The 27,623-nt window shown below is 47.9% G+C and overlaps 1 protein-coding gene across 1 annotated transcript in view; it reads left to right on the forward strand.

The window, feature by feature from the left end:
• Nucleotides 1-187: 187 nt before the first annotated feature.
• The window catches only part of LOC145339106 (uncharacterized), a 158,924-nt gene continuing 131,488 nt past the window's right edge, over nucleotides 188-27,623 (forward strand). Inside the window, exon 1 of the mRNA XM_080183542.1 lies at nucleotides 188-464. Coding sequence (XP_080039668.1) covers nucleotides 390-464 — 75 coding nt within the window. The 5' untranslated portion in view covers nucleotides 188-389. The remainder of the gene's footprint in view (nucleotides 465-27,623) is intronic.

Consider the following 27,623-nt stretch of genomic DNA (forward strand, 5'->3'; position numbering starts at 1 on the left):
CTTGCTGTGCACAGATTCGCCGCCACTTTTCCTTCTCTTTAAGAGGATTCCATTGGTTGTAAAATGCTTTATCCGCGGATGGTGTGGAAATGTAAGTGTGAGGAGTTCTGTAGAGAATGGATCCAGTGTGTAAGGGGTTAAGCTGTCCCCTCTCTCTCTGAGCTATGATGGAGCAGTGGGTGGAGTATAACTGCAAACACACCAGACTTTGGCTGCCTTAGCAATCTGAGTTGGGGCTCACTGAGGAACAGTCCCACTCCATCCTCACTCAGGATACCGATAGCAGAGAGCAGCAGCCGGTGGGATCCTCCAGCCAGCCCCTCTGCCCCGCCTGCCTGCTGCACTCTCTGCCCCAGATGTAAAGTGCAGACTCTGGCAGAGCTGAACCGATGCCCCACTTGATGTCTCGCTGGCTGGTAGCAGCCTCGCTGCTCCTGATCCACACACACAGCTTGGAGGCAGCGGTGAGTGACACTGATTGAAGTTATACTGCGGAATGCGAGTATTACTGGGTATGCCAGTGTGAGGAACTGCTAGTGGATAGAGTCAGAGTCTGTGTCTGAGACTGAGACAGAGACAGAGCCTCCACGATGGACAGAGATTGGAGACAAGTTTTAACTGTCAGGGTGGAGTTAAAGAGATTCCTGAGAAACTGCCTGTGGAAGCAACACACTCACTCTCTCACTCACACACTCACTCTCTCACTCACACACTCACTCTCTCACTCACACACACAGTCACTCTCTCACTCACACACTCACTCTCTCACTCACACACTCTCTCACTCACACACTCACTCTCTCACTCACACACACAGTCACTCACTCACACACTCACTCTCTCACTCACACACACACACTCACTCACTCACTCTCACTCACACACACACTCACTCACTCACTCACTCTCTCACTCACACACACAGTCACTCACTCACACACTCACTCTCTCACTCACACACACCTACTCACTCACACACTCACACTCACTCTCTCACTCACACACACCTACTCACTCACACACTCACTCTCTCACTCACACACTCACTCTCTCACTCACACTCACTCTCTCACTCACACACACCTACTCACTCACACACTCACTCTCTCACTCACACACACCTACTCACTCACACACTCACTCTCGCTCTCCCACTCTCACACACACACTCACTCACAAACAGACTCACACACTCACTCACTCAGATACTCACACACACCTACTCACTCACTCACACACACACACACACACACACACACACTCACTCACAGACACCTACTCAGTCTCACACTCCCTCACACACTCAGATACTCACTCACTCACCTCAGATACTCACACTCTCTCACACACTTACTCACACTAACACTCACTCACACAATCACACTAACTCAAACTCAAAGACACACATTCAAACTCATACACACTCACACTAACCCTAACACACACTCATACACACTAACATACTCACACACTATCACATACACACAAACACACACTGACACACTCACCAACACATTAACATTCACACATGCATAATGACACTCCCAAACTCACACACTCACTAACACACACTCAAACTCTCTCTCACCCAGGCTGGCTGATTTCTCAGGATTGTGTTGGTGTTGGTGAAGAATTCACTAATCACGGCAGGATTGATAAACCAGCTCAGTTCCTGCAATCGGATTCTCACAAACTAATGCCTGACTGATGGAGAGAGTTTGCAGTGTTCTGAGTGGAGTCGCTGTGAGTCTGGAAGTTATTCTGTGTGAGAGAGACCCGGTAGAGAGTTCCCAGGATCTTGTGTGTGAGGGTTTAGGAATACTGTGTGTGTGTGAATCTCAGTGTCTGTGGGTAGGTGTACATATATATTCAGGATGTGACTGTGTGTCTGTGGTGGGGGCGTATGTGTGTGTGGGTATGTATTGAAGTTTGAGCTGCTGGGGACTGCCCTTTGGGGGTGTAGGTGTGTGTGGGGGTCTGCGCACTGTAGGCACTGCTCTGTGGGTGGGGGTCTCCCACACACCAATGATCACAGCCACAGCACAGTGTTTCTGGGTCTAATTGTGAGATAGCCAATGTCGGCCTGGATGGGGAACATGTGACCCTCAGTCCTCCCCAGTGGGGATGGGATTGGGGGAAGATAATGATAAGAGTTGACTCAGTGAATGGTGGAGTGAGTTGGGCCTATTCCTGGCTGGAGAAACAACAACAACAACTTGTATTTAAATAGCACCTTTTCATATCATCAGACAGCCCAGGCTGCGTTTCAGAGACATTTGGAAACTCCATTTGACACTGAGCCATATAAGGAGCTAATTGGACAGGTGACCAAAAGCTTGGCCTTGTTTCTTGGAGAGTTTACAGGAGTGAGGGGGAGAGTTTGAGGAGGGAATTCCAGAGCTCAGAGTCCAGACACTCGATGGGAGAGAGATGGGTTGTTCAAGAGCCTGGAATTAGCTGAGATTTTAGAGGGTTGTGGGGTTACAGTAGGTTATGGGGATAGGGAGTGAAGGTATTGTGTGGTTCACAGTGAGTTTGTGTTTCTATCTGGTGTTGGTGATGAGAGGTTTGTGTGTCGAGGAGATACAGGGTGGACATCATTGGCTCCTGCTTCTGATTCCACTGCCAATGGGAACAGAGAAGAATTCTTCATCTCATTGGCTGTGGCTTTCCCTAATTCCACAAGGCTATTGGTCACGCCCCACTAGACCAACCCCCAACTCCTCTCCCCAGGTCACCCCTCCTTTCCCCCAATTACCTCCCCTCCAAACACCTCCGCCCCCGGACTAACCCCGTCCACCCTCACCCCTATCCCCAACCCGGACTGACGCCCAACTCCCTCTCCCCACACCCCTTCCTTCCGTCCCCCAGACCACCTCCCTTCCAATGCCCTCCCCACCCTGGACTAATTCCCCTCAGACCGTCCCCTCCTCCCCCTCTGCTCTCACCCCTCCCCAACCTGGGACCCCTCATAGGTGGGGGTGTGTGGGCATGGGGTGGGGGGCTGGGGGTGTATGGGTGTGGGTGTGGGGTGTGGGGTGGGGGGCTGGGTGGGTGTGGGGTGGGGGGCTGGGGGGCTGGGGGTGTATGGGTGTGGGGTGGGGGGCTGGGTGGGTGTGGGGTGGGGGGCTGGGGGTGTGTGGGTGAGGGGCTGGGGGTGTGTAGGGGGATGTGCGAGCGTCTGCCACACACCAATGATGACAGCCACAGCACAGGGATTGCATAAAGTCATTGATACTTGCTCTAAATAGAGAAAAACAGAGTTTAAAGGTTTTTATTAAGGGAGGGAAAATATCTCTTGTTATATTTTGTGTATTGTTTCACCGCTCTGTAATGTGTCTACCTGAGCTTTCCTTTGCCCCAGCAGGATTGGATAGAATGAAGTGTTGGGCTGAGTGGCCTGACTCTGTCCTGTATTATTCCATCAGTGGGTTTGTGTATTTGGGGTTCAGTCTTTGAGGTTGTTGATAGTTCACTGGCTTTGTACTTCCCACAGCTTCCATCAAAAACTGAAAGGTGGCTGAGAAAGAGAGAGAAACTGACAAAGGAGATGGAAGAGGGAGAGAGGCACATGGAGTGAGGGAGTGTGAGAATAGACAGAGATAGAGGGGGGCACAGAAGGGGTGTGAGGATGGACGGCAGGGGGGAGGTTGGGGGGCACTGAGAAGGGGAGAGAGAGTGGGCAAAAAGAGAGAGGAGCACAGAGAGAGGGAGTGTGAGAGGGGACAGAGAGAGAGGGGACACAGAGAGATGGAGTGTGAGAGGGGACACAGAGAGAGGGGCACAGAGAGAGGGAGTGTGAGAGGGGGCACAGAGAGAGGGAGTGTGAGAGGGGACAGAGAGAGAGGGGGCACAGAGAGAGGGAGTGTGAGAGGGGACAGAGAGAGAGGGGCACAGAGAGAGGGACTGTGAGAGGGGACACAGAGAGAGGGGCACAGAGAGAGGGAGTGTGAGAGGGGACAGAGAGAGAGGGGCACAGAGAGAGGGAGTGTGAGAGGGGACAGAGAGAGAGGGGCACAGAGAGAGGGAGTGTGAGAGGGGACAGAGAGAGAGGGGCACAGAGAGAGGGAGTGTGAGAGGGGACAGAGAGAGAGGGGCACAGAGAGAGGGAGTGTGAGAGGGGACAGAGAGAGAGGGGCACAGAGAGAGGGAGTGTGAGAGGGGACAGAGAGAGAGGGGCACAGAGAGAGGGAGTGTGAGAGGGGACAGAGAGAGAGGGGCACAGAGAGAGGGAGTGTGAGAGGGGACAGAGAGAGAGGGGCACAGAGAGAGGGAGTGTGAGAGGGGACAGAGAGAGAGGGGCACAGAGAGAGGGAGTGTGAGAGGGGACAGAGAGAGAGGGGCACAGAGAGAGGGAGTGTGAGAGGGGACAGAGAGAGAGGGGCACAGAGAGAGGGAGTGTGAGAGGGGACAGAGAGAGAGGGCACAGAGAGAGGGAGTGTGAGAGGGGACAGAGAGAGAGGGGCACAGAGAGAGGGAGTGTGAGAGGGGACAGAGAGAGAGGGGCACAGAGAGAGGGAGTGTGAGAGGGGCACAGAGAGAGAGGGGCACAGAGAGAGGGAGTGTGAGAGGGGACAGAGAGAGAGGGGCACAGAGAGAGGGAGTGTGAGAGGGGACAGAGAGAGAGGGGCACAGAGAGAGGGAGTGTGAGAGGGGCACAGAGAGAGAGGGGCACAGAGAGAGAGGGGACAGAGAGAGAGGGACTGTGAGAGGGGACAGAGAGAGAGGGGCACAGAGAGAGGGAGTGTGAGAGGGGACAGAGAGAGAGGGGACAGAGAGGGAGTGTGAGAGTGGACAATGATCATTGAAGCCCTGTGGAGTCAGGGACAAGAACAGGAAACTCCGACCAGTGTTGGTGTTTTTGGAGAATTTTGTAGCTCGGAATCGGTGAGGTCCCTTCTACAAAGAACAGCTTCAATTTCACATTGGATCTGGAATTATTTTACAATCGGGTATCCGGGGTCAGGCGAGGCAGTGTGCTGAGAATAGTGATGTGTCTGGAGAACCTCACTCAGTTCGAGTTTCCAGGGGAACGTTCCCTCTGCCAGTCTGATTCTGTATAACTCAGCAATTTGGTCAAATTTGCAGTTTGTTGCTCCGGTTTATCTCAGTCCTTGCACTCACACCTAAAGTTTAAAGTTAATTTATTAGTGTCTCGAGTAGGCTTACATTAACACCGCAAGGAAGTTACTGTGAAAATCTCCTAGTCGCCACACTCTGGCACCTGTTTGGGTTACACTGAGGGAGAATTTAGCACGGCCAATGCACCCTAACCAGCACGTCTTTCAGACTGTGGGAGGAAACTGGAGTGCCCGGCGGAAACCCACACAGACATGGGGAGAATGTGTAGATCCTGCATAGACAGTGACCCAAGCCGGGAATCGCACCCAGGTCCCTGGTGCTGTGAGGCAGCAGTGCTAACCACCGTGCTACCTGACAGCCAGTCCCTCAAAACGAGAGATAAATTAATTAATCAGAATAATGAAGGTGTCCTGTCAGGGTCCGTGCTGTTGGAGCAGAGTAACACAGTGATTGTGGTCCCGGTTTCGGGTTCCACACTCACTGTACCAGCTTTGTGAGAGGAATGTAACCGCATAAACACCCACCGGGATCCGTACTGTTCTACAGGAATGGGAATCGCTTGTACATTGGAGAATGACAGGAGGGAGCAGGGAGGCTTTAAAACACAGAACTTTATTTACAAATGTGTGTTCTTTCACATTGCTGCCTGTTTCCCGCGCTGACAACTCTGGTGAACATATTAATACAGCAGTGCTCAGTCAGCCAGTAGGAATTAACAGAAATCCATACAGTTTCCTCCCCTCTTAAAGTGAACATAGAACATTACAGCGCAGTACAGGCCCTTCGACCCTCAATGTTGCGCCAACCAGTGGAACCCAATCTAATGATCCTCTAACCTAAACTATTCCTAAACATCGCCAACAAGCTGAACATGACCAATACTTGATGAGTCAGGCGCTGGTAACCGGTCAGATAGGCTGGGGGTCCTCGCTGTTGACGGTGAATCGCTGCCATTTGCATCCTTTGCTCTGGTGTGATTGGTGGTTGGTTTGACCAGTGTTGATGTTGGAACTCTGGCTGTCTCTTGTGTTTGGTCAGTAGATGAGGTGTTGTTTCTCTCAGCCGTGTCTGTTGGTGTCGGGGCAGTCAGAAAGTTCAGGTCAGTATTTTGTACGGTTGAATCTGGATTCTCCGCAGGTTCCGATTCCGGTGGGCCTGTTCTCCCAGCTAACAGCCAGTCCGTATCTCTCCTCCAGGTAACGTCATCTCTGGTGTGGACCATATAGGAGACAGTTCCTGTCTGTGCAAGGACCATGGCAGGATCCCATTCCTCTCCTGTGGAATAATTCCTCATCCTTACTGGAAAAGTCTAGGCCTTGCCTTCCCGTTGTTCCAGTTATCCCTGTTGTTGTTGTTGTTGTTGTTGTACAATCTCTTCAGTTTTGGAGGTTTGAACAGATGGAATGCCGATGATAGTTGTCTCTTCATCATTAATAATGCAGGAGGGTTGGGATATTCCCATAAACCAGCAGAACTTTTTCAGATATTTGATCCATGAACCTTGTTCCCTGGTCACTCTCGATATACATTTCACAATTCGATTAAAATATTCTGCTGCTCTATCAATATCACAATGATACAATACGGACCTAACGCACTGAATACCATCTTCTTATAAGAACCTTTTGAATTCCTGAGAGAAATTGGGTCCGTTATCATTTACCAGCTGTTCAGGAAACCCAAAATGGCGGCACCCTTCCCCCAGCTTCTCAACAGTCTCCTCAGATAAGGTAGATGTCATCACAGTGACCTCTGACAATTTGGTGTCAACATCAACTGATACTAAAAACAAATCTTTCTTAATAATTCACCAATCCCAGGAAAAAAACAAACTGGTTTATATTCTGAAGTGCAGGTACCTATGCAATGGCTTTAACCTAAAAAAGAGATTTGTGAAAGTCACTCCCAAATACTGGATGGAGAATTGGAAAAACTCACAGATTTCTTCACAGACTTTCAGACTGGATTCTTCCAGACTCTCTGGAGAGTGGCATCTGTGTTTGGAAAGTGTTTTTCTTCATCATTTTCCAGTGACTCACCTGAGCAAGGAGCAGCACTCTGAAAGCTCGTGATTCCAAATAAACCTGTTGGACTTTATCCTGGTGTTGTGAGGCTTCTTACTGTGCCCACGCCAGTCCAACACCGGGATCTCCACATCATCTTTTCCAGCGGCCAGGATGTCATCCAAATAACACTGGACTCCATTTAGTTTGCTCAGGATCTAATCCAATGCCCTTTGAAACAATGCAGGAATAGATGTGATACCAAACAGTAATCTTTGGTTCTAAAACGAGCCTTTGTATGTCCCAACTATCAGAAGTTCTTGTGACTTCTTGCACACATTCAGCTGCATATAGGCCTGGCTCAGGTCAATTTTCCTGAAAATCCGGCAATGCAAGATAATGAACACTGAATTTATGGTCACCTTGAAATCCCTGAAAATCCTTATAGACCCATCCTTCTTGATAACTGGAACAATAGCTGCTGACAGGTTCCGAAACTCCAGCCTTTAGATATCACCTTGACCCTAATAGCATGTGGTACATTTCATCTGGCTTCCATTTTCTGACTGGCAGTCAGTGACTAGTGGGGTTCCACAGGGGTCTGTGCTGGGACCCCAAATGTTCACATTGTATATTAATGATCTGGAAGAGGGAGCTGAATGTATTATCTCCAAGTTTGCAGATGATACAAAGTTGGGTGGGAGGGTGAGCTGTGAGGAGGATGCAGAGATACTTCAGTGTGATTTGGACAGGCTGAGTGTGTGCGTATACTGCATCTGCCATGCAGATAATGTGGATAAATGTGAGGTTATCCACTTTGGTAGCAGTAATAGGAAAACAGATTATTACTTGAGTGGGTGTAAATTGAGAGAGGCGGTTACTCAACGAGACTTGGAGTTATCGTGCATCAATCACTGAAAGTAAGCGCGCAGATACAGCAGGCAATAAAGAAGGCAAATGGTATGTTGGACTTGAGAGAGGATTTGAGTATAAGGATAATGATGTTTTGCTGCAATTGTATAGGTTGTTGGTGAGGCCACACCTGGAGTATTGTGAGCAGTTTTGGTGTCCTTATCTGAGGAAGGATGTCCTTGCTATAGAGGGAGTACAGCGAAGGTTTCCCAGGCTGATTCCTGGGATGGCAGGTCTGTCATATGAGGAGAGATTAAGGAGTTTTGGATTATTTTCACTGGAGTTAGAAGAGTGAGAGGGGATCTCATAGAAACTTATAAAATCCTAACAGGGTTAGACAAGGTAGATTCAGAAAGAGTGTTCCCGATAGTGGTGGTGCCCAGAACTAGGGGGTCAGAGTTTGAGGATAAGGGGTAAACCTTTTAGAACTGAGGTGAGGAGAAATTTCTTCACCCAGAGGGTGGGGAATGTGTGGGATTCACTCCCACAGAAAGTAGCTGAGGCCAAAATGTTGCCTGATTTCGAGAAGGAATTACATGTAGCTCTTGGGGCTAAAGAGATCAAAGGAAATGGGAGGAAGGGGGATCAGGATATTGAATTTGATGACACAGAATGTTTGCGATAGGTATGACTGTGATTAACAGCAGCACTGGCAGTTAGAGCAATGGTCCCAACTTCCCAAGAATTTCCAATGAGAGAATGGTGCTTAGCCCATTTCTATATAAAATATATCAGTAACAAGAGGGCAGTCAAAGCTGTGAGGAGGTCTTGTGACGCAGTGAGTCAGAGCCCCTGTCTCTGAGGCAGAAGCTCCGAGTTCGAGCCCCACCCCAGGACTTGATGGCCGAGGAAGGTGCGTCCAAACAGCTCGAATATCGACCTGGAAATTCTTCCAAACGCACCAATGGCTGTCGGTAAGGGTGGGAGAGAGACTCCTGGTCAACTGTGCTTGATATGGAGTGGCACCCCTCAAGCTATAAGCCTCTGGCAAGGGAGTAGCGACCTGTTCTGGGAATAAATAGCTACAGAAACAGACAAAAGTCTCCTTAGTGAACCGCTAGGTGTGGAAAGAGAAATGGAATTGGAGTGAAAATTGGCTGTTGCAATCTCTACCAGAGTGTATACTTCAAATCTAACACAATGGTTGGAAAATATCTTGGGTTAATTTAATGTACAGAACTGTATCAATGAAAATTCTTTATTTCCTTCTTTATTTATCTGAGATTCTCTTAGCTGCTTTTTTTAAGAAATGCACCAAACTACTTTGTATAATCAGTTCTGAGAATAATAGACAGAGATGTATCGTACATCAACACTTATCACTCACCCATTATTCTGTCAAAGGGAGGTTTCACTCGACTGGATCTTGAGCGTGAGTTTGTTTTGAGATCAAATGGGTCCCTGAGGAAGTGACACAGACTCTGATCGTGACCCTGAACACAGGTCAAGGTTTGCAAATACTCAGAGCTCCAGTTTAATGGCTTGTTGCATTGAATGGGTGTGAGGGTCTCCCACACCAGACAGTGTGACTGTAGATAAAAATGATATTCCCTCTCAGGATGTGGGCACTGCTGCTGAGGCGTGTATTTGTTACCCAGTCCCAACAGAGAATCTCCGGGGCCCCCTTCTTAAACAGCTGGGTTGATGCAACTGAGTCTCTCCAGGGGAAGTGTTGAGCACATAAGTGAGGGTCTGAAGTCATTTACACACCCAGACCAGGCAAGGACGGCAGATTTCCTTCCCTACAAGACATGACTGAACCAGTCGGGTTTTTATAACAAGCAATAGCTTCCTGTTCACTGTGACTGAAACCAGCTTTCTATTTCCAGATGTTTTTCTGTAAGGTTGATTTCTCAAACTGCTGAAACGATGAGAATTAACACAGGGAGTCTGGAGTTTTAACCCAGTCACGTTATCATGATAGTCCTACACACAGCGACAATCGCTTCTGTTTCTCTGCGTAATAAACATTCAAGACACAGAATCATCAAATCCCTACAGTTCAGAAGGAGGCCACTCGGTCCATCAAGTCCACACTGACTCTCCAACAGAACATCCCACCCAGACCATAACCCCATATATTTACCCTACTAATCCACCAAACCCATACATCTTGGGACATTAAGGGTCAATTTAGCACGGCCAATCCACCAACCTGCACAGCTTTGGACTGTGGGAGGAAACCGGAGCATCCAGAAGAAACCCACGCAAACATGGGGAGGACGTGCAAACTCCACACAGACAGTGACCCAGGGCCGGAATTGGACCCAGGGTACCTGGCACTGTGAGGCAGCAGTGATAACCACTGTGCTACCGTACTGCATCTGTCAGATCAATATCACTCACTCCATGTCTCAGTCTCTTTGTCTATAAGGGGAAATGGCCAAGCTGGTTGAGAGGACTGAGCTCACCGTGGATCCAAAGCTGCTGTAGATGTGCAGTTGGTTCAGTCAGAGGCTGTAATGCAATTTACTGCAGGATTCAGAGGAAAAACCTGTAACAATTGTCAGTCCATTGAAAAACAGTGGAACACAGTGTTATAAAAGCAATCATCTCTTTAGATGGTTAAACACATCTAATTCCTCAACAGACTTCTGTTTGAAATGGGGAATGAGGAGGATGTAATCAGGTCAATGTTCCTGAGCCTTCTCCACTGGGGATGTGGGTCAGGAAATGGGAGATGATTTTCCATCCATTAATTTGAACGAACTGAGATGTTTGGTGTTTAAACAAGATAACTTGATGTGTGCCCCTGACATTGATAGCTCACGGCTGGTTTGAACATTCCATCAGAGCATTCATCCCAATAATTTGGGAATCCCAGAGGATGTGATTGTTGACCCAGTTACGGCTCAGTTGTGACTGTGTTGACTCTGAGTTATCAGATTCACTCATACGGATTATAAATCACATTGTTCTGTGTGGATCCTTCAGATCCTTCCGCGTTTTGTCTTTAGACTATTTTTCTTGGTAGTTGAGCCGAACTCTTTATCCCAGCTCCTCTATCCCTGAGCCAGGAGAACGGCAATGATGGATGTTTGCGTTTAATCTAAGTGTTAAAGCTGCGCTTCCCTGACAGAAACACTATGACCTTTTATTCACCCTTCCCAGAAGGATTATTAAGATCTGGAACTCCAGATAATAAGACTTCATTCCCAGCTCGCTGTTGTGCAACACTCCTCCAAACGCACAACACCATCTCACCGGTAACTTTGCCAATAACTTTCCCCTTCCATAGAAGCAGGAGGAGGCCATTTGGCCCTTTGAACCTGCTCTGCCATTCATTTTGGTGTTGAATTCTACACGTTCACCACCCCTGGGTGAAGATATTTCTCCTCACCTCTAAAAGTTTTATCCTCAAACTATGACTGCTGCTTCATAGCGCCAGGGACCCAGGTTCGATCCCTGGTCTGGGTCACTGTCTGTGTGGAGTTTGCATGTTCTCCCCATGTCTGCGGGGGTTTCCTCCGAGTGCTCTGGTTTTCTCCCACAGTCTGAAATACGTGCTGGTTAGGGTGCATTGACCCAAACCAATGCCAGAGTGTGGCGACTAGGGGAATTTCACAGTAACTTCATTGCAGTGTTAATGTAAGCCTTACTTGCGACTAACAAATAAACTTTAAACTTTTAACTTTACTTTAGTTCTAGAATCCCCCACCATCAGGAACATTCTTTCTGAATCTAACCCTGTTAGGATTTTAGAAGTTTCTATCAGATCCCCTCTCACTCTTGTAAACTCCAGTGAATATAATCCTACTTTCATTCTCACACAACATAAACCTGGATTTAAATAAACATGTATGAGATAATAAAAACATCTCAAGGCATGTCTGGGACTGATTATCAAATAGCATTTGACACAGAATCACTTGAAGGGATGTAGAAGGAGCAGGTGACCGGAGGTTCAGTCAGCGAAGTAGGTTTTAAGGACCCTCTTTCGGGAGGAGAGAGGAGAGAGGTGCAGAGGCTTCGGGAGGGATCCAGGCTCCAGGATCTAGACAGCTGAAGGCACAGAGGGACGGTTTAAATCAGAGATGCAGTCAGGGATGTGGGGCTGGGAGAGGTCACAGTGATAGGGAGGGCCAGTGTCACAGAGGGATGTGAAAGGATGGGAAAGCCGCTGGAGGTTACAGAGCACAGGGCTGCTGGGATTTAAAGGGAATTGCTGGATAATGCTAAGGCATTGCTGGTGTGCCACCTTGTTTAGATTGCTGGGTTCCCATTAATTCTTTGGAGACAGTCAGAATTGTACGTTCACAGAGGGTGGGATAACTGCAGAGACGATTAAAGTTTGTTTGAACTTGGATAAAGACTAAACTCTTGTGGTTTTTGAAACATGGACTAAAACTAGCAAACTTCAAGAAGCATTAAACTGGTGAAAGTGTGAGAGTTTAACCATTGACTCAATAAACAATGAAATGGATCCTTCAGCACAGGGTTACCGGGGAGGGGGCCAGAGTTACTGGGGGGCAGGGTTACTGGGGGGCAGGGTTACTGGGGGGGGGGGGCAGGGTTACGGCGGGGATGGGGGTCACCAGGGCGGGATTATCCGTTCTATTTTAGCTCAGTGACTCTCTCAAACTGACAGTTTCAGTCCAGGTTTGAAAAAACTGCACTGAAACCATTTACTCTTCACTGATATTGGATGAAAGTTTCAGATTCAGATGGATTCCTTTGTGAAAACGCTGATCATTTGTCACAACTAATAATTTGCAACTTGCTGCATTTATTATTTCTGAGACTTCCTCAGTTTTATCCTCAGACTCACTCATTACAGAGCTTAACATAGAGGTGAGAGACAGGCAGTGCGGCACTCCCTCAGCGCTGACCCTCTGGCAGTGCGGCACTCCCTCAGCGCTGACCCTCTGGCAGTGCGGCACTCCCTCAGCGCTGACCCTCTGGCAGTGCGGCACTCCCTCAGCGCTGACCCTCTGGCAGTGCGGCACTCCCTCAGCGCTGACCCTCTGGCAGTGCGGCACTCCCTCAGCGCTGACCCTCTGGCAGTGCGGCACTCCCTCAGCGCTGACCCTCTGGCAGTGCGGCACTCCCTCAGCGCTGACCCTCTGACAGTGCGGCACTCCCTCAGCACTGACCCTCTGACAGTGCGGCACTCCCTCAGCACTGACCCTCTGACAGTGCGGCACTCCCTCAGCGCTGACCCTCTGACAGTGCGGCACTCCCTCAGCACTGACCCTCTGACAGTGCGGCACTCCCTCAGCGCTGTACTAGTGTGTCAGTCTAGATTAGCGATGCACTGTGTTAAGACTCTGAACCATTATTTAATAGTGAGTGTCTCTGATGTTGAATTTGTATGATGGATTTTGTGTTCTTTGCCTGTTTCACATTCCTGAATATTTCTGCTTCATTCACAACACAAAACTTTGACAATGGCCCTTTCTTCTCTAGGCAGGCAGTGTGCTGACTGGTTAGAGTAGCTGTTTTATGATGAGGTGTTTGCTGTGTGAACTCCGCCTGGAGGAACTGGATGGCTGAACTTTTAAAACCATTTCCAGAGCGGCCCACTGTGAGAACAGAAGGATCCCAATGCTGTAATGATGGTTCCGCTTGGTAGAAGTTCAGTCGTGGGTTGATTGAGACACAGCTAATCCCCCCCCATGTCACCGTGTCCAGCTGAGACTGAAAATGCAAATTATTGCTTTCCTGTTCTGTATCTTCCTTCAAACACACTCCTTAATCCATGCTACCCCCTTCCATCTGTACAATTCAATCTTTCCCCTTAGCCCAAACCTTGTCCTTCCAGGTAGTAGATGTATCATAGAATCCCTACAGTGCAGAAGGAGGTCATTCTGCCCATTGAGCCTGTACTGACCACAATCCCACCCAGGTCCTATCCCTGTAATTTCATGCATTTACCCTAGCTAGTTCCCCTGACACTAAGGGTCAATTTGGCATGGCCAATCCACTGAACCCACACATGTTTGGATCTTTGTCACGGGTTTGGAAGATGCTGTTAAAGAAAGCTTTGCCTGTGAGCTATGATTCCGTCAGTATGAATGTGTCAGCCTGTTGCTTGACTAATCTGTGAGATCGTTCTCCCAATTTTGGCACGAGCCCCCAGTTTTCATGAGGAGGATTTTGCAGAGGGTTTGCCAAGGATGTTTCTGGTGCTTCGGTCAGTGTCGCGTGCTCTGTCCAAATTTAAACCTTTTCAATTTTGTAGCAGTTCTGATGATAAGATATAGGAGCTGGAGTAGGCCATTCGGCCCATCGAGTCTGCTTCACCATTCAATGAGATCGTGACTGACCTGATTATCCTCAACTCCACTTCCTCGCCTTATCCCCATAACCCTCGATTCCCTTCCTGATTAAACATCTGTCTCAGCCTTGAACATATTTAATATCTGCTGGTTTTCCTCTATCTATCCTGCTCATTACCACGTCCAAGAATTCTTCTACATTTGTTGGACCTGATTTCCCCTTTGTGAAGCCATGTGACACTGTTTGATTATATTATCTCATTCTAAATTCTTTGAAAGCTTCTGGCACTTTTTCAGAATTTAGGGGATTTTGAAGATTACGCCCAGTGCATCTCTGCAGCTTCTTCCTTTAATATCCTGGGATGCAACCCAGGGGATCGTTGAACCCTCAGCCCCATTAGTTTCCCTAACACTTTATCTCTAGTGAGAGTTATTATATTCATTCCCTCCCCACTTTTGGAAGGTTATTATTGTCTTCTACTGAAGACTGACACCAAGTATTTCTTTCACTCCCCTGAAATTTCCTTGGTTCCCGTTATTTCCCTAGTCTCATTCTCTAAGGGCCCATGTTCTCATTGGCCTCTCACTTTCCTTTTTACAGATTTGAAGAAACTGTAACTGTTTTTATGTTATTGCCAGTTTACACTCAGTTTACCTACTCCCCCTTTATATTTTTCTGGTCATCTTTTGTTGGTTTTTAAAACTTTCCCAATCCTTGGGCTTACCAGGAATCTTTGGCACATTCTAGGTTTTTGCTTTCAGTTATCCTGAACTTTTAAACATTGTTGATTTATCCCCTTTCTAGAATCCTTCTTCCTCACTGGGATGTATCTTTGCTTTGAATCATGATCTTTTTTCGGAAACATCTGATCAACCATCTTTCCTGCTAAACTCCTTTCCCAGTCCACTCCAGCCAAATCTGTCTCATTTCTCTCATAATTATCTTTATTTAAGTTTACCCAAGCTCCTGACTCTCAAACGGAATGTTAAATTCTAAGATGTTATGGTCACTGTTTCCTGGGGAGGTTGTTTATTAAACCTGCCTCAATCCACATTGCCAGATCCAAAATAGCCTGATCTCTGGTTGGGTCCACAATGTATTGTTCTAGGAAACTGTCCTGAATACTCTATGAATTCTGCTGATGGCTACCTCAGCAATTTTACTTTCCTAAGTGTATAAAGATTAAAGTCACCGATAATTAATGTCCTGCCTCTTTTACATGCCCTTATTATCTCTCGAATTATTCTGTGTTACAGTATAGCTGCACTTACTGAGTCTATAGATACTCCCAACAGTGTCACTTCACCTTGTTATTTCTTACCTCCACCCAGATGATTCTACACCTTCCAATCCAAGATCATTTCTTGCTATCACACTTATTCCATCTTGTACTAACACAGCTACCTCACCAGCCTGCCTGTCCTTACAGAGAGTCACCTAGTCCTGAATACTGAATTCCTAGTTTTGATCTCCTTGTAACCATGTCTTTATAGCGATAATAAGATCATTAACCATTAACTCTGATTTGTGCCACTAATTAATTCATTTTGTACCAAATACTAAATGCGTTTAAATAAAGAGCCATGAATTTTGCCTTGTTAAGGCAATACAAATTGATACAGGACAGTGGGTTGGCACTGCTGCCTCACAGCGTCAGTGACCCAGGTTCCATTCCCGCCTTGGGTCACTGTCTGTGTGGAGTCTGCACATTCTCCCAGTGTCTGCTTGGGTTTCCTCCGGGTGCTCTGGTTTTCCTCCCACAGTCCGAAAGACGTGCTGGTTAGGGTGCATTGGCCGTGCTAAGTTCTCCCTCAGTGTAACCCGAACAGGCACTGGAGTGTGGCAACTTGGGGATTTTCACACTAACTTCATTGCAGTGTTAACGTAAGCCCACTTGTGACGCCAATAAGTAAATAAATACTGAGTGTCTCATTCAGCCATTTCAGAGGGCAGTTGAGAGTCACTCGCATTGCTGTGGGTCTAGAGTTACATGTAGGCCAGACCGAGTAAGGGCGGCAGATTTCCTTCTCTAAGGTACATTAGTGACCCGGATGGGCTTTTAACAATAATCGACAATGGTTTTCATGGGCATCATTACTGTTGTCCAGCATTAGTTGCTCTGACAAAGGCAGGCTGTGTCATTACTCAGGGTCAGCTCGGTATCCTGTGATTGGAGTCTCAGGCTGCTGAAGTTGCTGACCCTTCAATTAACTTCCAATCCAACACCTTCCCAGTTCACTCCCCCCAGCCCCGACGCTCGGTGACAGCCGTGTGTACCATCTACAGGACGCACTGCAGCAACTCACCGTAACTGTCCTTTCATAACACCTTCCAAACCCTCAACCTCTACCACCTAGAAGAGCCACAGGTACCTGCGAACACCACCACCACCTGGAGGTTCCCTCCAAGTTACTCACCATCCTGACCTGGGAATACATCGCCGTTCCTTCGCTGTTGCTGGGTCAAAATCCTGGAACTCCCTCCCTAACCGCACTGTGGGTGTACCTACACCGCACAGGGACTGCAGCAGTTCTAGAAGGCAACTCAGCGTCACCTTCTCAAGGGCAATTAGAGATGGGTAATAAATGCTGGCCTATCTAACGACCCCCACTTCCTGAAAAGAAAGCTGATACATATTAATGAACGAGTTAAATTTTAACAATCACTCTGAAATGTTTGCTTGGTTGGTTACCTGCTGGAGAATTCAGTGCAGTTTCACAATGAAGCATTGTAATATTTCATTGGGAATCTTTGGATTACTAATTCAGCAACGTTGGCCCCTTGGGAGATTATGGTAAATCATCACCGTGCCTGCCCCTCGGGGGACAATCCAGTTCTGTGAGATAATCAGAGTGTTTGACCTTTTGTTAAATCTGACAGGTTTGTGGGAGGGGTGGGGGGTGGGGGGTGGGGGGGGTGTTGTGCTGGGTTATCGGGTTTAAGGCTGGAGTCTGGTGGATCTTCCAGTGAGATCTTTGGGATCTATATTCAGGATGACAATTGCAGGTAAACGTTGAGGAATTTGCTTTCACGTTCCCTGCCCTTCCAGCAGGTGTTTTGATTTGGTACCTGCAGTGGAAAGGAATATGTTTAGTCTGTGTGTGGGAATGTAACGTTTGCTGGAAGAGTTTTGGGTTGAGTTTCATTATTCGGTGCTGGTGTGAGGCTGGGAAATATTCAAATGGTGAGTGATAGAAGTGGAGGTTCTGACTGTAAGACCATAGGATTAGCAGAAGGCCATTCAGCCCATCAAGCCAATATCGTCATCAATATGATCATAGCTGGTCATTCTCTTCAGTACTTTTCCCACCAACTCTCTGACTGAGGCCTGTTACAGGCGCCTACCTCAGCCTGGAGTGATCACCAGGAGACAGCAGCAAGTCCTTTGAGATGGACGTGGTGTAGAAACGCTGAGAGTTTCTCTAACTGTTCCCCTCCAGGCCGTACTGAGACAACACAGCTGCTCCCCACCCCCCCCCCATCATGTTATAGGGTAGTTCACGGTGAGGGAATGGAGTCACATATACTCACATCCCGGAGCGGGGCCAGGACGGCAGAGTTCCCTCCTTAAAGGAACATTAATGGATCTTGTTGAGTTTTTATCAAACTCCTCCAATCTCGTGGTGACCTTTACTGAGATCAGAGACAGGACGTTTTGAATATAGGATTTTCCATCTGGCCCCTCCCCCATTGCTCACCAACCCCACCCCCACCCCGCCCCCCCCCACCCCGTCACCCTCATCCTGTCATTCCCCCCCCGCCCCACGACCTCCTCCCAGCACCCATCTTACCCAAAGCCCATGTAAGGGTGGGGTGACCCCTCCCCCTCCCCCTCTGACCTCCTCCCAGCAGCCTCAGTAGGCCGGGCAGTAACTGGTCTTTAAGGTCATTAATTGGCCCTTCAGGGTCTCGATATTGGCCCACCTATTTGCCCCAGCAATTCACAGACAGTTTGGAGCAACTGGAAGCTTGGGGGGCGGTGGGGGGCGGTGGGCGGGGGGATCTTGGAGATTGCCCCCCCCCCCGGGAACAATCTGGGTCCCACACTGTCGGTGGAATGTTAAACACTGCCACGGATTTCTATTTCCACAAATCTTTACAAAAACTGAAGTCACATTCTCAGCCACCATTGGTGGGATCTGAACCCTTGGTTTCTGGATTATTAGTTCAGTGATATCACAAATCCACAATTCTGTGGAGGCCGTTACAGATCGGAGCCTGTGTGTCACCTCAAAGAGAAACCAAATTTGTACTGAGGAACACATCTCATTGGGAAAGGTGGGAGTTGCCAAGGGCAGCATGGTGACACAATGATTTGCATTGCTGTCTCACAGCGCCAGGGACCTGGTTTAATCCCCGGCCTGGGTCACTGTCTGTGTGGGGTCTGCACATTCTCCCCGTGTCTGCATGGGTTTCCTCTGAACTTTCTCCCGCAGGCCGAAAGACGTGTTGGCTCGGGTGCATTGGCTGTGCTAAATTCTCCCTCAGTGTACCCGAACAGGTGCCAGAGTGTGGCGACTGGGGGATTTTCACAGTAACTAGTGTTAATGTAAGCCTTACTTGTCACAAATAACTAAAACTTTAAGGTTTAAAACTGGAGCAGTGCTGGGTGCAGCATCCTGACAACGAGAATCCGATTTGAAATTCATTCCCAGCTCGAGTAGAATCTTCCAGCCTTCCCAAACCGGGATGGGTGTCTATACTCTCGAGCTGTCTATACTGTTGCTGTCTAAATAAGGAGTAAACATAGGACAGAGCTCCCAATCGAATTTGCCAGAACATTCCACAGGACCTTACTCATATTGTGATAGTGTTTGTACAGCGCTGCTGAGACAGTTGGAGAATTGTCAGATAATGGCAGCTGACACTGCAGGTTCCAGCGATTCCCTCCGTGTCAGTGTTACTGGGGTTGGGAGTGTAGTGGCTGAGAATTTAGATCACTTCCTTACCTAAACCACCCAACCCCGCTCTCAAAACCCGATCTCACCTCCCCCTAATCACAGGGATTATATCACATTCCAGCCCACTGTCCAGTAACATGTGAAATGTGTGGCTCTTTAACAGTAATTTGACAATCTGAGTCCGAGAATTATAGATTCACTTTTTAAACTGACCTGGTCTGGGCCGCGGGGAGTTAGACACTACCACTGATCAAGGCAGCATGGTAGTACAGTTGGTGGTGTGCTACTGCTTCACAATGCCAGGGGTCCAGGTTCGATTCCCGGCTCGGGTCACTGTCTATGCAGAGTTTGCGCGTTCTCCCTGTGTCTGCGTGGGTTTTCTCCGGGTGCTTTGGTTTCCTCCCACAGTCCAAAGATGTGCCGGCTAGGTTGATTGGCCATGCTAAATTCTCCCTAGTAGCAGGGTTACGGGAATAGGGCCTGGGTGGGATTGTTGTCAGTACAGACTCGATGGGCTGAGTGGCCTCCTTCTGCACTGTCAGGATTCTATGATTCTGTGCTCCGTGTTTGAACTGTGTCTCTGATAAATCACACTTCTCAAACTTTGCCAATCATAAGAACATAAGAACATAAGAACATAAGAACATAAGAAATAGGAGCAGGAGTAGGCCATCTAGCCCTTCGAGCCTGCCCCGCCATTCAATAAGATCATGGCTGATCTGTTGTGGCTCAGTTCCACTTTCCCGCCCTCTCCCCATAACCCTTAATCCCCTCTCTTATCAAGAACCCATCAACCTGCTTCTTAAAAATATTTAGCGAGGCAGCCTCCACCACTTCAACGGGCAGAGAATTCCAGAGATTCACCACCCTTTGAGTGAAGAAGTTCCTCCTCAACTCCGTTCTAAACCGCCTCCCCTTTATCTTGAGGCTGTGCCCCCTAGTCCTACTGTCTTTTTTGAGCGGGAAGAGTCTCTCCACCTCTATCCTATCCATCCCATTCATCATCTTATACGTCTCAATGAGATCTCCCCTCATTCTTCTAAACTCTAACGAGTACAAGCCTAGTTTATTCAGCCTCTCCTCATAGCTCAATCCCCTCAACTCCGGTATCAGCCTAGTAAACCTCCTCTGCACTCCCTCCAGGGCCAAAATATCAGCTGAACAGTGACTGAGTTCAAGGTTTACCCTCACACCTGACTTCATCTGATTTATTTTTCAGGAATCAAAGAGCAGGTCTGGGTATTCCAGGTGTTATAACACCCTGACACGGCCCCCATGGTCCAATAGGCTCCTATTCTCAAATTACACACAGACATTTAACAACCTGGAACAAAGAACAGGAATCTTTCTTTCAGAAACTTCATGTGCAGTTTTCTGAAACTCCAGCTGTAACCAATCCGCCAGGTTATCTCCGGGATAAGGGGAATCTTCAGTGGGAATCTGTAATTAACTTACTGGAAAAGGCAATGCCCAAGGATGTTACTTGTATGGATTTCCAAAAGGCATTTGATAACAATATCTTGTGAGGAACTTGAACAGTTTGTGAATTGAAGGTAAATCCTGAACCTGGTGATGGAATTGTCAGATTGAATTCGGAGGCAGATAGTAGCAGCTCCTGTAACTGGCAGCTTGTGACCAATAGAGTCCCATCAGGAATCTATATCGGGGTCCCAAATATTTGACACACTGCAGACAGAAACTAATTTACAGACAATAGACAAGTTTATTCCTCAAACTGGACACTCGGTTGTAATTTGAGGATTTTGCTAACACAAGACATGTAAAAGATGCCATGGTCATTGTTCATCACAGAACATGAAGATCTCCCAGATATCCTGGGGTCAATATTTACCCACCGTCCGTTATCGGTGATCCCATTTCTCTGGGCGTTGATCTGGGAGCACTTTGGGATTTCCTAAGGACAAAAAACAGGCTTTACATTTTTAAGAATTATCCTTATATGGCATGTGAGTATTGCTAGGCCCGTGTTTACTGCCCATCCCTAATTGCCCCTTGAGAAGTTGGTGGTGAGCTGCCTTCTTGAATCACTGCAGACCCTGTGATGTAGGTACATCCACAGTGCTGTTAGGGAGGGAGTCCCAGGATTTTCACCCAGAGACAGTAAAGGAACAGCGATATTCTTCCACATCAGGATGGTGAGGGAGTTGGAGGGAAACCTCGAGGTGGGGGTGTTCTGCTGCTCTTGTTCTTCTAGATGGTACTGGTTATGGGTTTGGAAAGTGCTGCCTAAGGAACCTTGGAGAGTTCCTGCAATGCAATTTGTAGATGGTACACACGGCAGTCACTGTGCATCAACGACAGAGGGAGTGAGTGTTTGTGGATGTGGTGCCAACCGAGCTGGGCTGCTTTATCCTGGATGGTGTTGAGCTTCTCGTGTGTTGTTGGAGCTGCACCCATCCAGGCAATGGGGAGTATTCCATCACACTCCCGACTTGTGCCTTGTAGATGGTGGACAGGCTTTAGGAAGAGAGGAAGTGAGTTACTCTCTGCAGGATTCCCAGCCTCTGACCTGCTGTTATAACCGGTGAATCTTTCCTCATGTTTGTGAGGCTGGGATTGGGAGACATGAATATTCCCACTGGCCCCACAAAAATCCAAGTGTCCAATTCTGTTCTTCCTCTCTCACTGTCTCCTTTTATAGACATTCTGTTCTTTAGCTTCACTGGATTCCACCCGTCCTTCACCCTCCCATTCCCCTTTTCCGAGTATAGGAAGCTGGGAACTCCGTTGTGTGTGTTTACTCTGGGGTAAATGTTCTAATCCTCTACTCCTGGCATTGAGTTAACCCCTTGGAACAGATGCCAGAAATGTGTGAGAGTTCGTTATACCTTCTGTCCGCTGGACCCGAGCCAGGGAGTTTATCCTTACACTATTAACCCTGGAGTGATCAGCATTCTCCAATGTTGAATGTTGAATGTAGTGTCCACAGGCTGGAGGGATGCTTCATAAAACACCAGAATACTTCAGAATTGAGAGCAGAGCTGTGAGGGCTATCACCATTGGGATAGGTTGGACAGGTTGGAACTGAAGATGAGGCTGACTTGATCAGGGCTTCCAGTCCCACCAAAGGCCCAACACTCTGTGCTGGGTTCCCAGTGGTGGGATGGCATCGGCGGGGCTGGAGAATCCCATGGCAATCTGTCTCTACTGCTAGAAAACACACTGTGAGCTGGCGGGACAGCCCACTTCATGTTTCCACTTGTTAGGGAGTTCAGACTGAAAGAGTCAGAGAGTGAGACTGAATATTACCTGAGTGAAACAGTATATTTGAAACAGGAATATGCGACAGTGACTAATAAATCCAATGGGGAATTCAGGAGAAACTTCTTTACCCAGAGAGTGTGGGACCCTCTCCCACGGGGGGGTGGGGAGAGTGTGGGACCCTCTCCCACGGGGGGGTGGGGAGAGTGTGGGACCCTCTCCCACGGGGGGGTGGGGAGAGTGTGGGACCCTCTCCCACGGGGGGTGGGGAGAGTGTGGGACCCTCTCCCACGGGGGGTGGGAAGAGTGTGGGACCCTCTCCAACGGGGGGTGGGGAGAGTGTGGGACCCTCTCCCACGGGGGGGTGGGGAGAGTGTGGGACCCTCTCCCACAGGGGGTGGGGAGAGTGTGGGACCCTCTCCCACGGGGGGTGGGGGAGGTGAATAGTTTAGATCCATTTAGGGGGAAATTGGATAAACAGATGAGGGAGACAGGAATGGAAGGAGATGGTGATAGGGTCAGATGGAGAGGGGATGGGAGGTGACTAGCAGGGAGCAGAAACACCAGCAGGGAGCGGGGGGGCTGAATGGCCTGTTCCTGTGCTGTACGCAGCTTGACTTGTGGTTTGATTCTCAGAAAGTGAATTTAGTGTGAAATACTGGAATGAGTTATTCTGAGCCTGGGATAATGGTTGGGATAAAGATGCTGCTTTATTCTCTCTGAGTGAGAACTCGGTGAACATTCCAGAACTCTCTGATTTATATTTGCTGCTCCTGTGTATTTTGACCATCCATTCTTTGGTTAAATGTCCCTGAATGGAATACGGAGCAGGATGGAGTAATCCCTGCTGTGTCCTGTCATTCTGGGTTCAATAGCACGCTGAGTCAGTGAGGACCCTTCCGAACCAGTAGGAATGTTGGAAGTATTTGCCTGTTCAGTGGGCTGCCAGCCTCTCCCTACTGCAGACTAACAGAAAGTGAGTTAGTGATGAATGTTTAAACCAGGGAGTTGGCAGACTGCACTGTTCTCTCCTTTGAATATTTATCCTGCTTTAAGTAGCAATGCTGCCATCTCTTAGATAAGTGCTTGATATAAAATTGTTCAATAACGTTAAGCTGAATTGGGAGAATACATCCAGAGATGTGAAATGTTGTGCATTGTCCTCCACTTGCAAACTATGGTACCTTCTTCACACATTATTATAGTGATTTACTGAACATTTTCAACCCATCAAACTGCAACCTCGGATTCAGTCTGAACTCCACATGGGAATGCTGAGCTAACTCTCCAGTGAAGAACTGACAAAGTGTCCAAGTTTCAGCCAAGCTGCAAAACTGGCACTTGTGTCTGGGTCAACGGTGAAAAGTCGCACGTGGTGGTGGTGGTGGGGGGGGGGGGGTTGCGGGTGGGGGGGGGGGGGTTGCATTTTGCCAAAGTGTCGATATTTCCCCACCCTTGGAATGGGCCCCTCACCGAGTGCAGAATGTGACAGCTGGAGGCCGTGTTCTCCCAGTGACGGGACAGAGCTGGGCTAAAGGTCCACAATCGCTGATGGGGATGGATGTTAATGACTAACACGAGCCCAGGGGAAGGTAGTTACTATTGAACAGGCTTTATTTACACCTCCCCAACAGAGAGGGCAGCTTAATAGATGTACACACTCCCTCCCCACCTGAAAAACTCAGACATGGAAACGTACAAAATTCCCAGAATACCCGCTACATCCAAGCTCCGCAGGGTCAGATTTGGGTGAGGTGTCCCAAAGATTGGCAAATCCCTCTCCGGATCCCAGGTACCCTGCAATTTTCCAGAAACTTTAACATCCCTTGGACAATTGCACTGTGCTGGGAACCATTCCAACAAAGTGATTTAAATCACTGACTTCCCGTGGTTCGGCTGGTGTTACACTAACAGTTAAAGAGTTAGGAAAAAAAATAAAACCACCTCGAACTTCAGCACAACTATTTTAAGAATCCAGATCAAGCTCTGCAAGGGGTACCCCCCCCCCGCACCGCACCCCACACACACTTTGGACACCCCTACCCCTCACCTCTGACTAATCAACCCCCAGGACATTGCCAAGCTCCCCCCCCCCCCGCCCCACCCCACCCCGCCTCTCCACCAGCATGTCCACAAGTGAAGCTGCACCCCCCCCACCCACCCATTCCTCACCAAGTAGCCTCCCCCCAGTCACTGAGGTGACCTTCCCTGAGTTCACTGGAGTCACACAGCCCTGAATCCTGTGGGAACTCTTTCACTGCTCGATCCGGGCAGCTCCAGTCACTCAGCTGGGTTTTCAATGAAGATTCTCAGAGCAGAAAGTCTGTTTCATGTTGATTTAATTCCAGCAAGTCGTGACTTTCTTTGGTTGGGTGGATATTATGGTCCAATATGACTAAACCAACATCAACAATAGCTGAAAATTTAACAGGTTGGATTGCATTCTTGTTTTTACTGGACTCACAACCAAAAAAACTGTCAGATGAAAATTACCAGAGTAATTCACATGTGAAAAAAATGTTTCTCCTTAACACAATGATGTATTTTACAAAAATATCATCATTGCACAAGAAATAATGAAAAGAGCAAGCTATTTCTTCTTCGTTTCTGCACACTTCCAGTTCCCCTTTCTGACATCTTTCTCTTTTCTGTCTGGCTATCTCATTACATTTCCATTAGCTTGACTCTGTCTCTCAACGTCTCTGGCTGTGTCAAACCTGAACTTTGACTTTGATTACCAACTCCACTTACTGCTTGGGGCTGTGACATTGATTGATTTGTCTCTAACTCACTTTGCTTCCCCTGGAATCTGTAATACTGACATTCTTTCAATTTCTTTCCCAACCTCCCTTTGGGACGTAGGGCAAATTTAGACTACAGGAGGAATTTGGGCTATGGAAGGTTTGTCACGCTCTCCATTTCTCAGATTTCCTCTTTTTTCCAGCAAATGATCTACACGACACTAACAATCTTCAGAAGAGATGGGAATGCGCCTACATTCCAATCACATACTCCTGTTCCATGGTTCTATGCCAGAACCTTCTGGGCAGCACTGATCTCTCTGCTTCATGCCTGAAGTCCGTCATGACTCACTTTCACTTTGTTTTACTTTTCTCTTCCTTCATTACTGACGTCAGGTTTAAGCAGATGAAACCTTGTCCTAGGAGTGCGTTTAAATACTGACTCATAAGGTGAGAAACCTATGGTGGGTGGATTGTTATTCTGTAAAAGAACGGACAATAGTCTGGCCTGGGTCGAAGAGAAACGTGAAAGTTACTGTCCGGTTTGTCGCTGAGCAAACAACTGCCAAGACCTCTTCACAATCCTCCTGCGGCATCATTTGATGTGATGATGTGAGGGTGTCCCTCATTCCCTTATTACTCAGAAATATTTCACACCTTCCGACACAAACTGAGGACCGTTATCTAAGACACGATGCCAGTTTTAGACAGCCAGTGCTGAGACAATGGGCAAATGGTCTCCTTCTGCGTTGTAACAATTCTGTGATTCAGTGACACTAAAATCTCTAACAGCCCATAGATTACAAATAGCTGTCTCAGAATCTCAGCAGTTTTGCCGAAACCAGGAACTCCCCCTCTTCCGCTTCAAACAAATCGGCATGTTCCCATTTCCAAGCGTTTGTCCATTGGTGTGAAAAGAACCTTAATCTTTGCTGACTCTCTTTCCTCTCAGCTCTGACTAAGGGTCATCCAGACTCGAAAGGTTGGCTCTATTCTCTCCCACAGACACTATCAGACTCGCTGAGATTTTCCAGCATTTTTCTGTTTCTGAAAAGAACCTTGTTTGGATCATTTCTCATTCTGAGACACGCTTAACAGCTTTTCACTAACTCTTCAATTTCTCAAGCTGCCTTTGGATAACAAAGCAAACTTCTTGCTCCTTATTCCAATGCAGATTAGTCCTGTTTACTCCTGACAAAATTCCACAAACAATCCCTCTCTAAATGCTGGCACAATAATGACTCTTAAATCCTGCAGGAAACTGCCTAACTCTGCACTCAGCTAATTCCTACCTGTTAAATCCTCCTGTAGTTCCTCCCCATCACCAGCCATTCAAACACATTCCAACACTTTACTGAGCAGCACATCCTTGGGAATTTCTTCACTAATTTTTCTGACATTTGTGTCTGTAAAATAATTTACAGGTAACTCATTGGCTGCAAATAAATCTACATAAACGGGAAATCTCGAGAGATCATCTGGATTTACATTTGGGGGAAGTGGTGGCACTGTGGTATTGTCACTGGATTCATAATCCAGGGATGCAGGGTAATGCTTACAGGACCTGGGTTCGAATCCCACCACAGCCAATGGAGAAATTTGAATTCAATAATAAATCTGGAATTAAGAATCTACTGATGACCATGAAACCATTGTCAATTGTTGTAAAAATCCATCTGATTCACTAATGTCCTTTAGGGAAGGAAATCTGCCGTCCTTACCTGGTCTGGCCCACATGTGTCATCTTTGAACAACAGTCGTTCCCCAGCAGGAGGGGCAGCAGGAGGGCAATGTGACAAAATGCTCAGAACTTGCAATGTAAAGATGACTCTTCTCTCCATCGTTATGGGCCAACTGACTTTGAGCCCCTTTATTTGTTAAATTCTTTACGGTAAACCAAGGCTAGCTCCATGCTGGGGGTGGGGGAGGGTGTGGGCTTTGCTGTCTCCTCCTTCCTCAGCAGTGCCCATGTCTCCTGGGGAGACTGGCTGGACACCCCTGTGGTCCCTCTGACGGAGCCTGGTCCACCCTTCGCCCTTTATTGGACTGTGCCTCAGGTGTGGCTTCTTCATTGTTTGCCGAATGGATACTTCTCGACAGGGTCAGCAGCCAATCGAGAGCATCGGAAACATGTGATTCATTGAAGGTGTTTCCCAAAGGGATTCTGGGACACGGTGAGCTGGTGTCTCACTTTGGGAGTTAGTTCCTCCAAAATTGGATTGAATTTATTATTTTTGAGGTAAGGATGGAAGTATCTGGAGTGACTCGCTCTATCAGCAAAGGCTGGACAGAAAATGGGTTGGGAATTTCTGAAAGATGACCCTGGCACTTCCATTCTGCAAACTGTACAAAACCTCTGTTACCCAATCAATAAACTGCAAGAGGAACCATCCTGTCCTCTTCAACGTTCGTGCCCCACCCATGATTCCTGCATTCACTAGCCACCCAAATTCTCCAGCGGGGCTCTTCCTCACATCTTGTCAGTCCCTGTTGCGGACTCAGTGATTGAGATTGTTCAGTGAGATTAGTCAATAACTCCAGCC

The sequence above is a fragment of the Carcharhinus amblyrhynchos genome, unplaced genomic scaffold (genome assembly GCF_965287045.1).
Source record: "Carcharhinus amblyrhynchos unplaced genomic scaffold, sCarAmb.v2.hapA chromosome_327, whole genome shotgun sequence".
Lineage (NCBI taxonomy): Eukaryota > Metazoa > Chordata > Chondrichthyes > Carcharhiniformes > Carcharhinidae > Carcharhinus > Carcharhinus amblyrhynchos.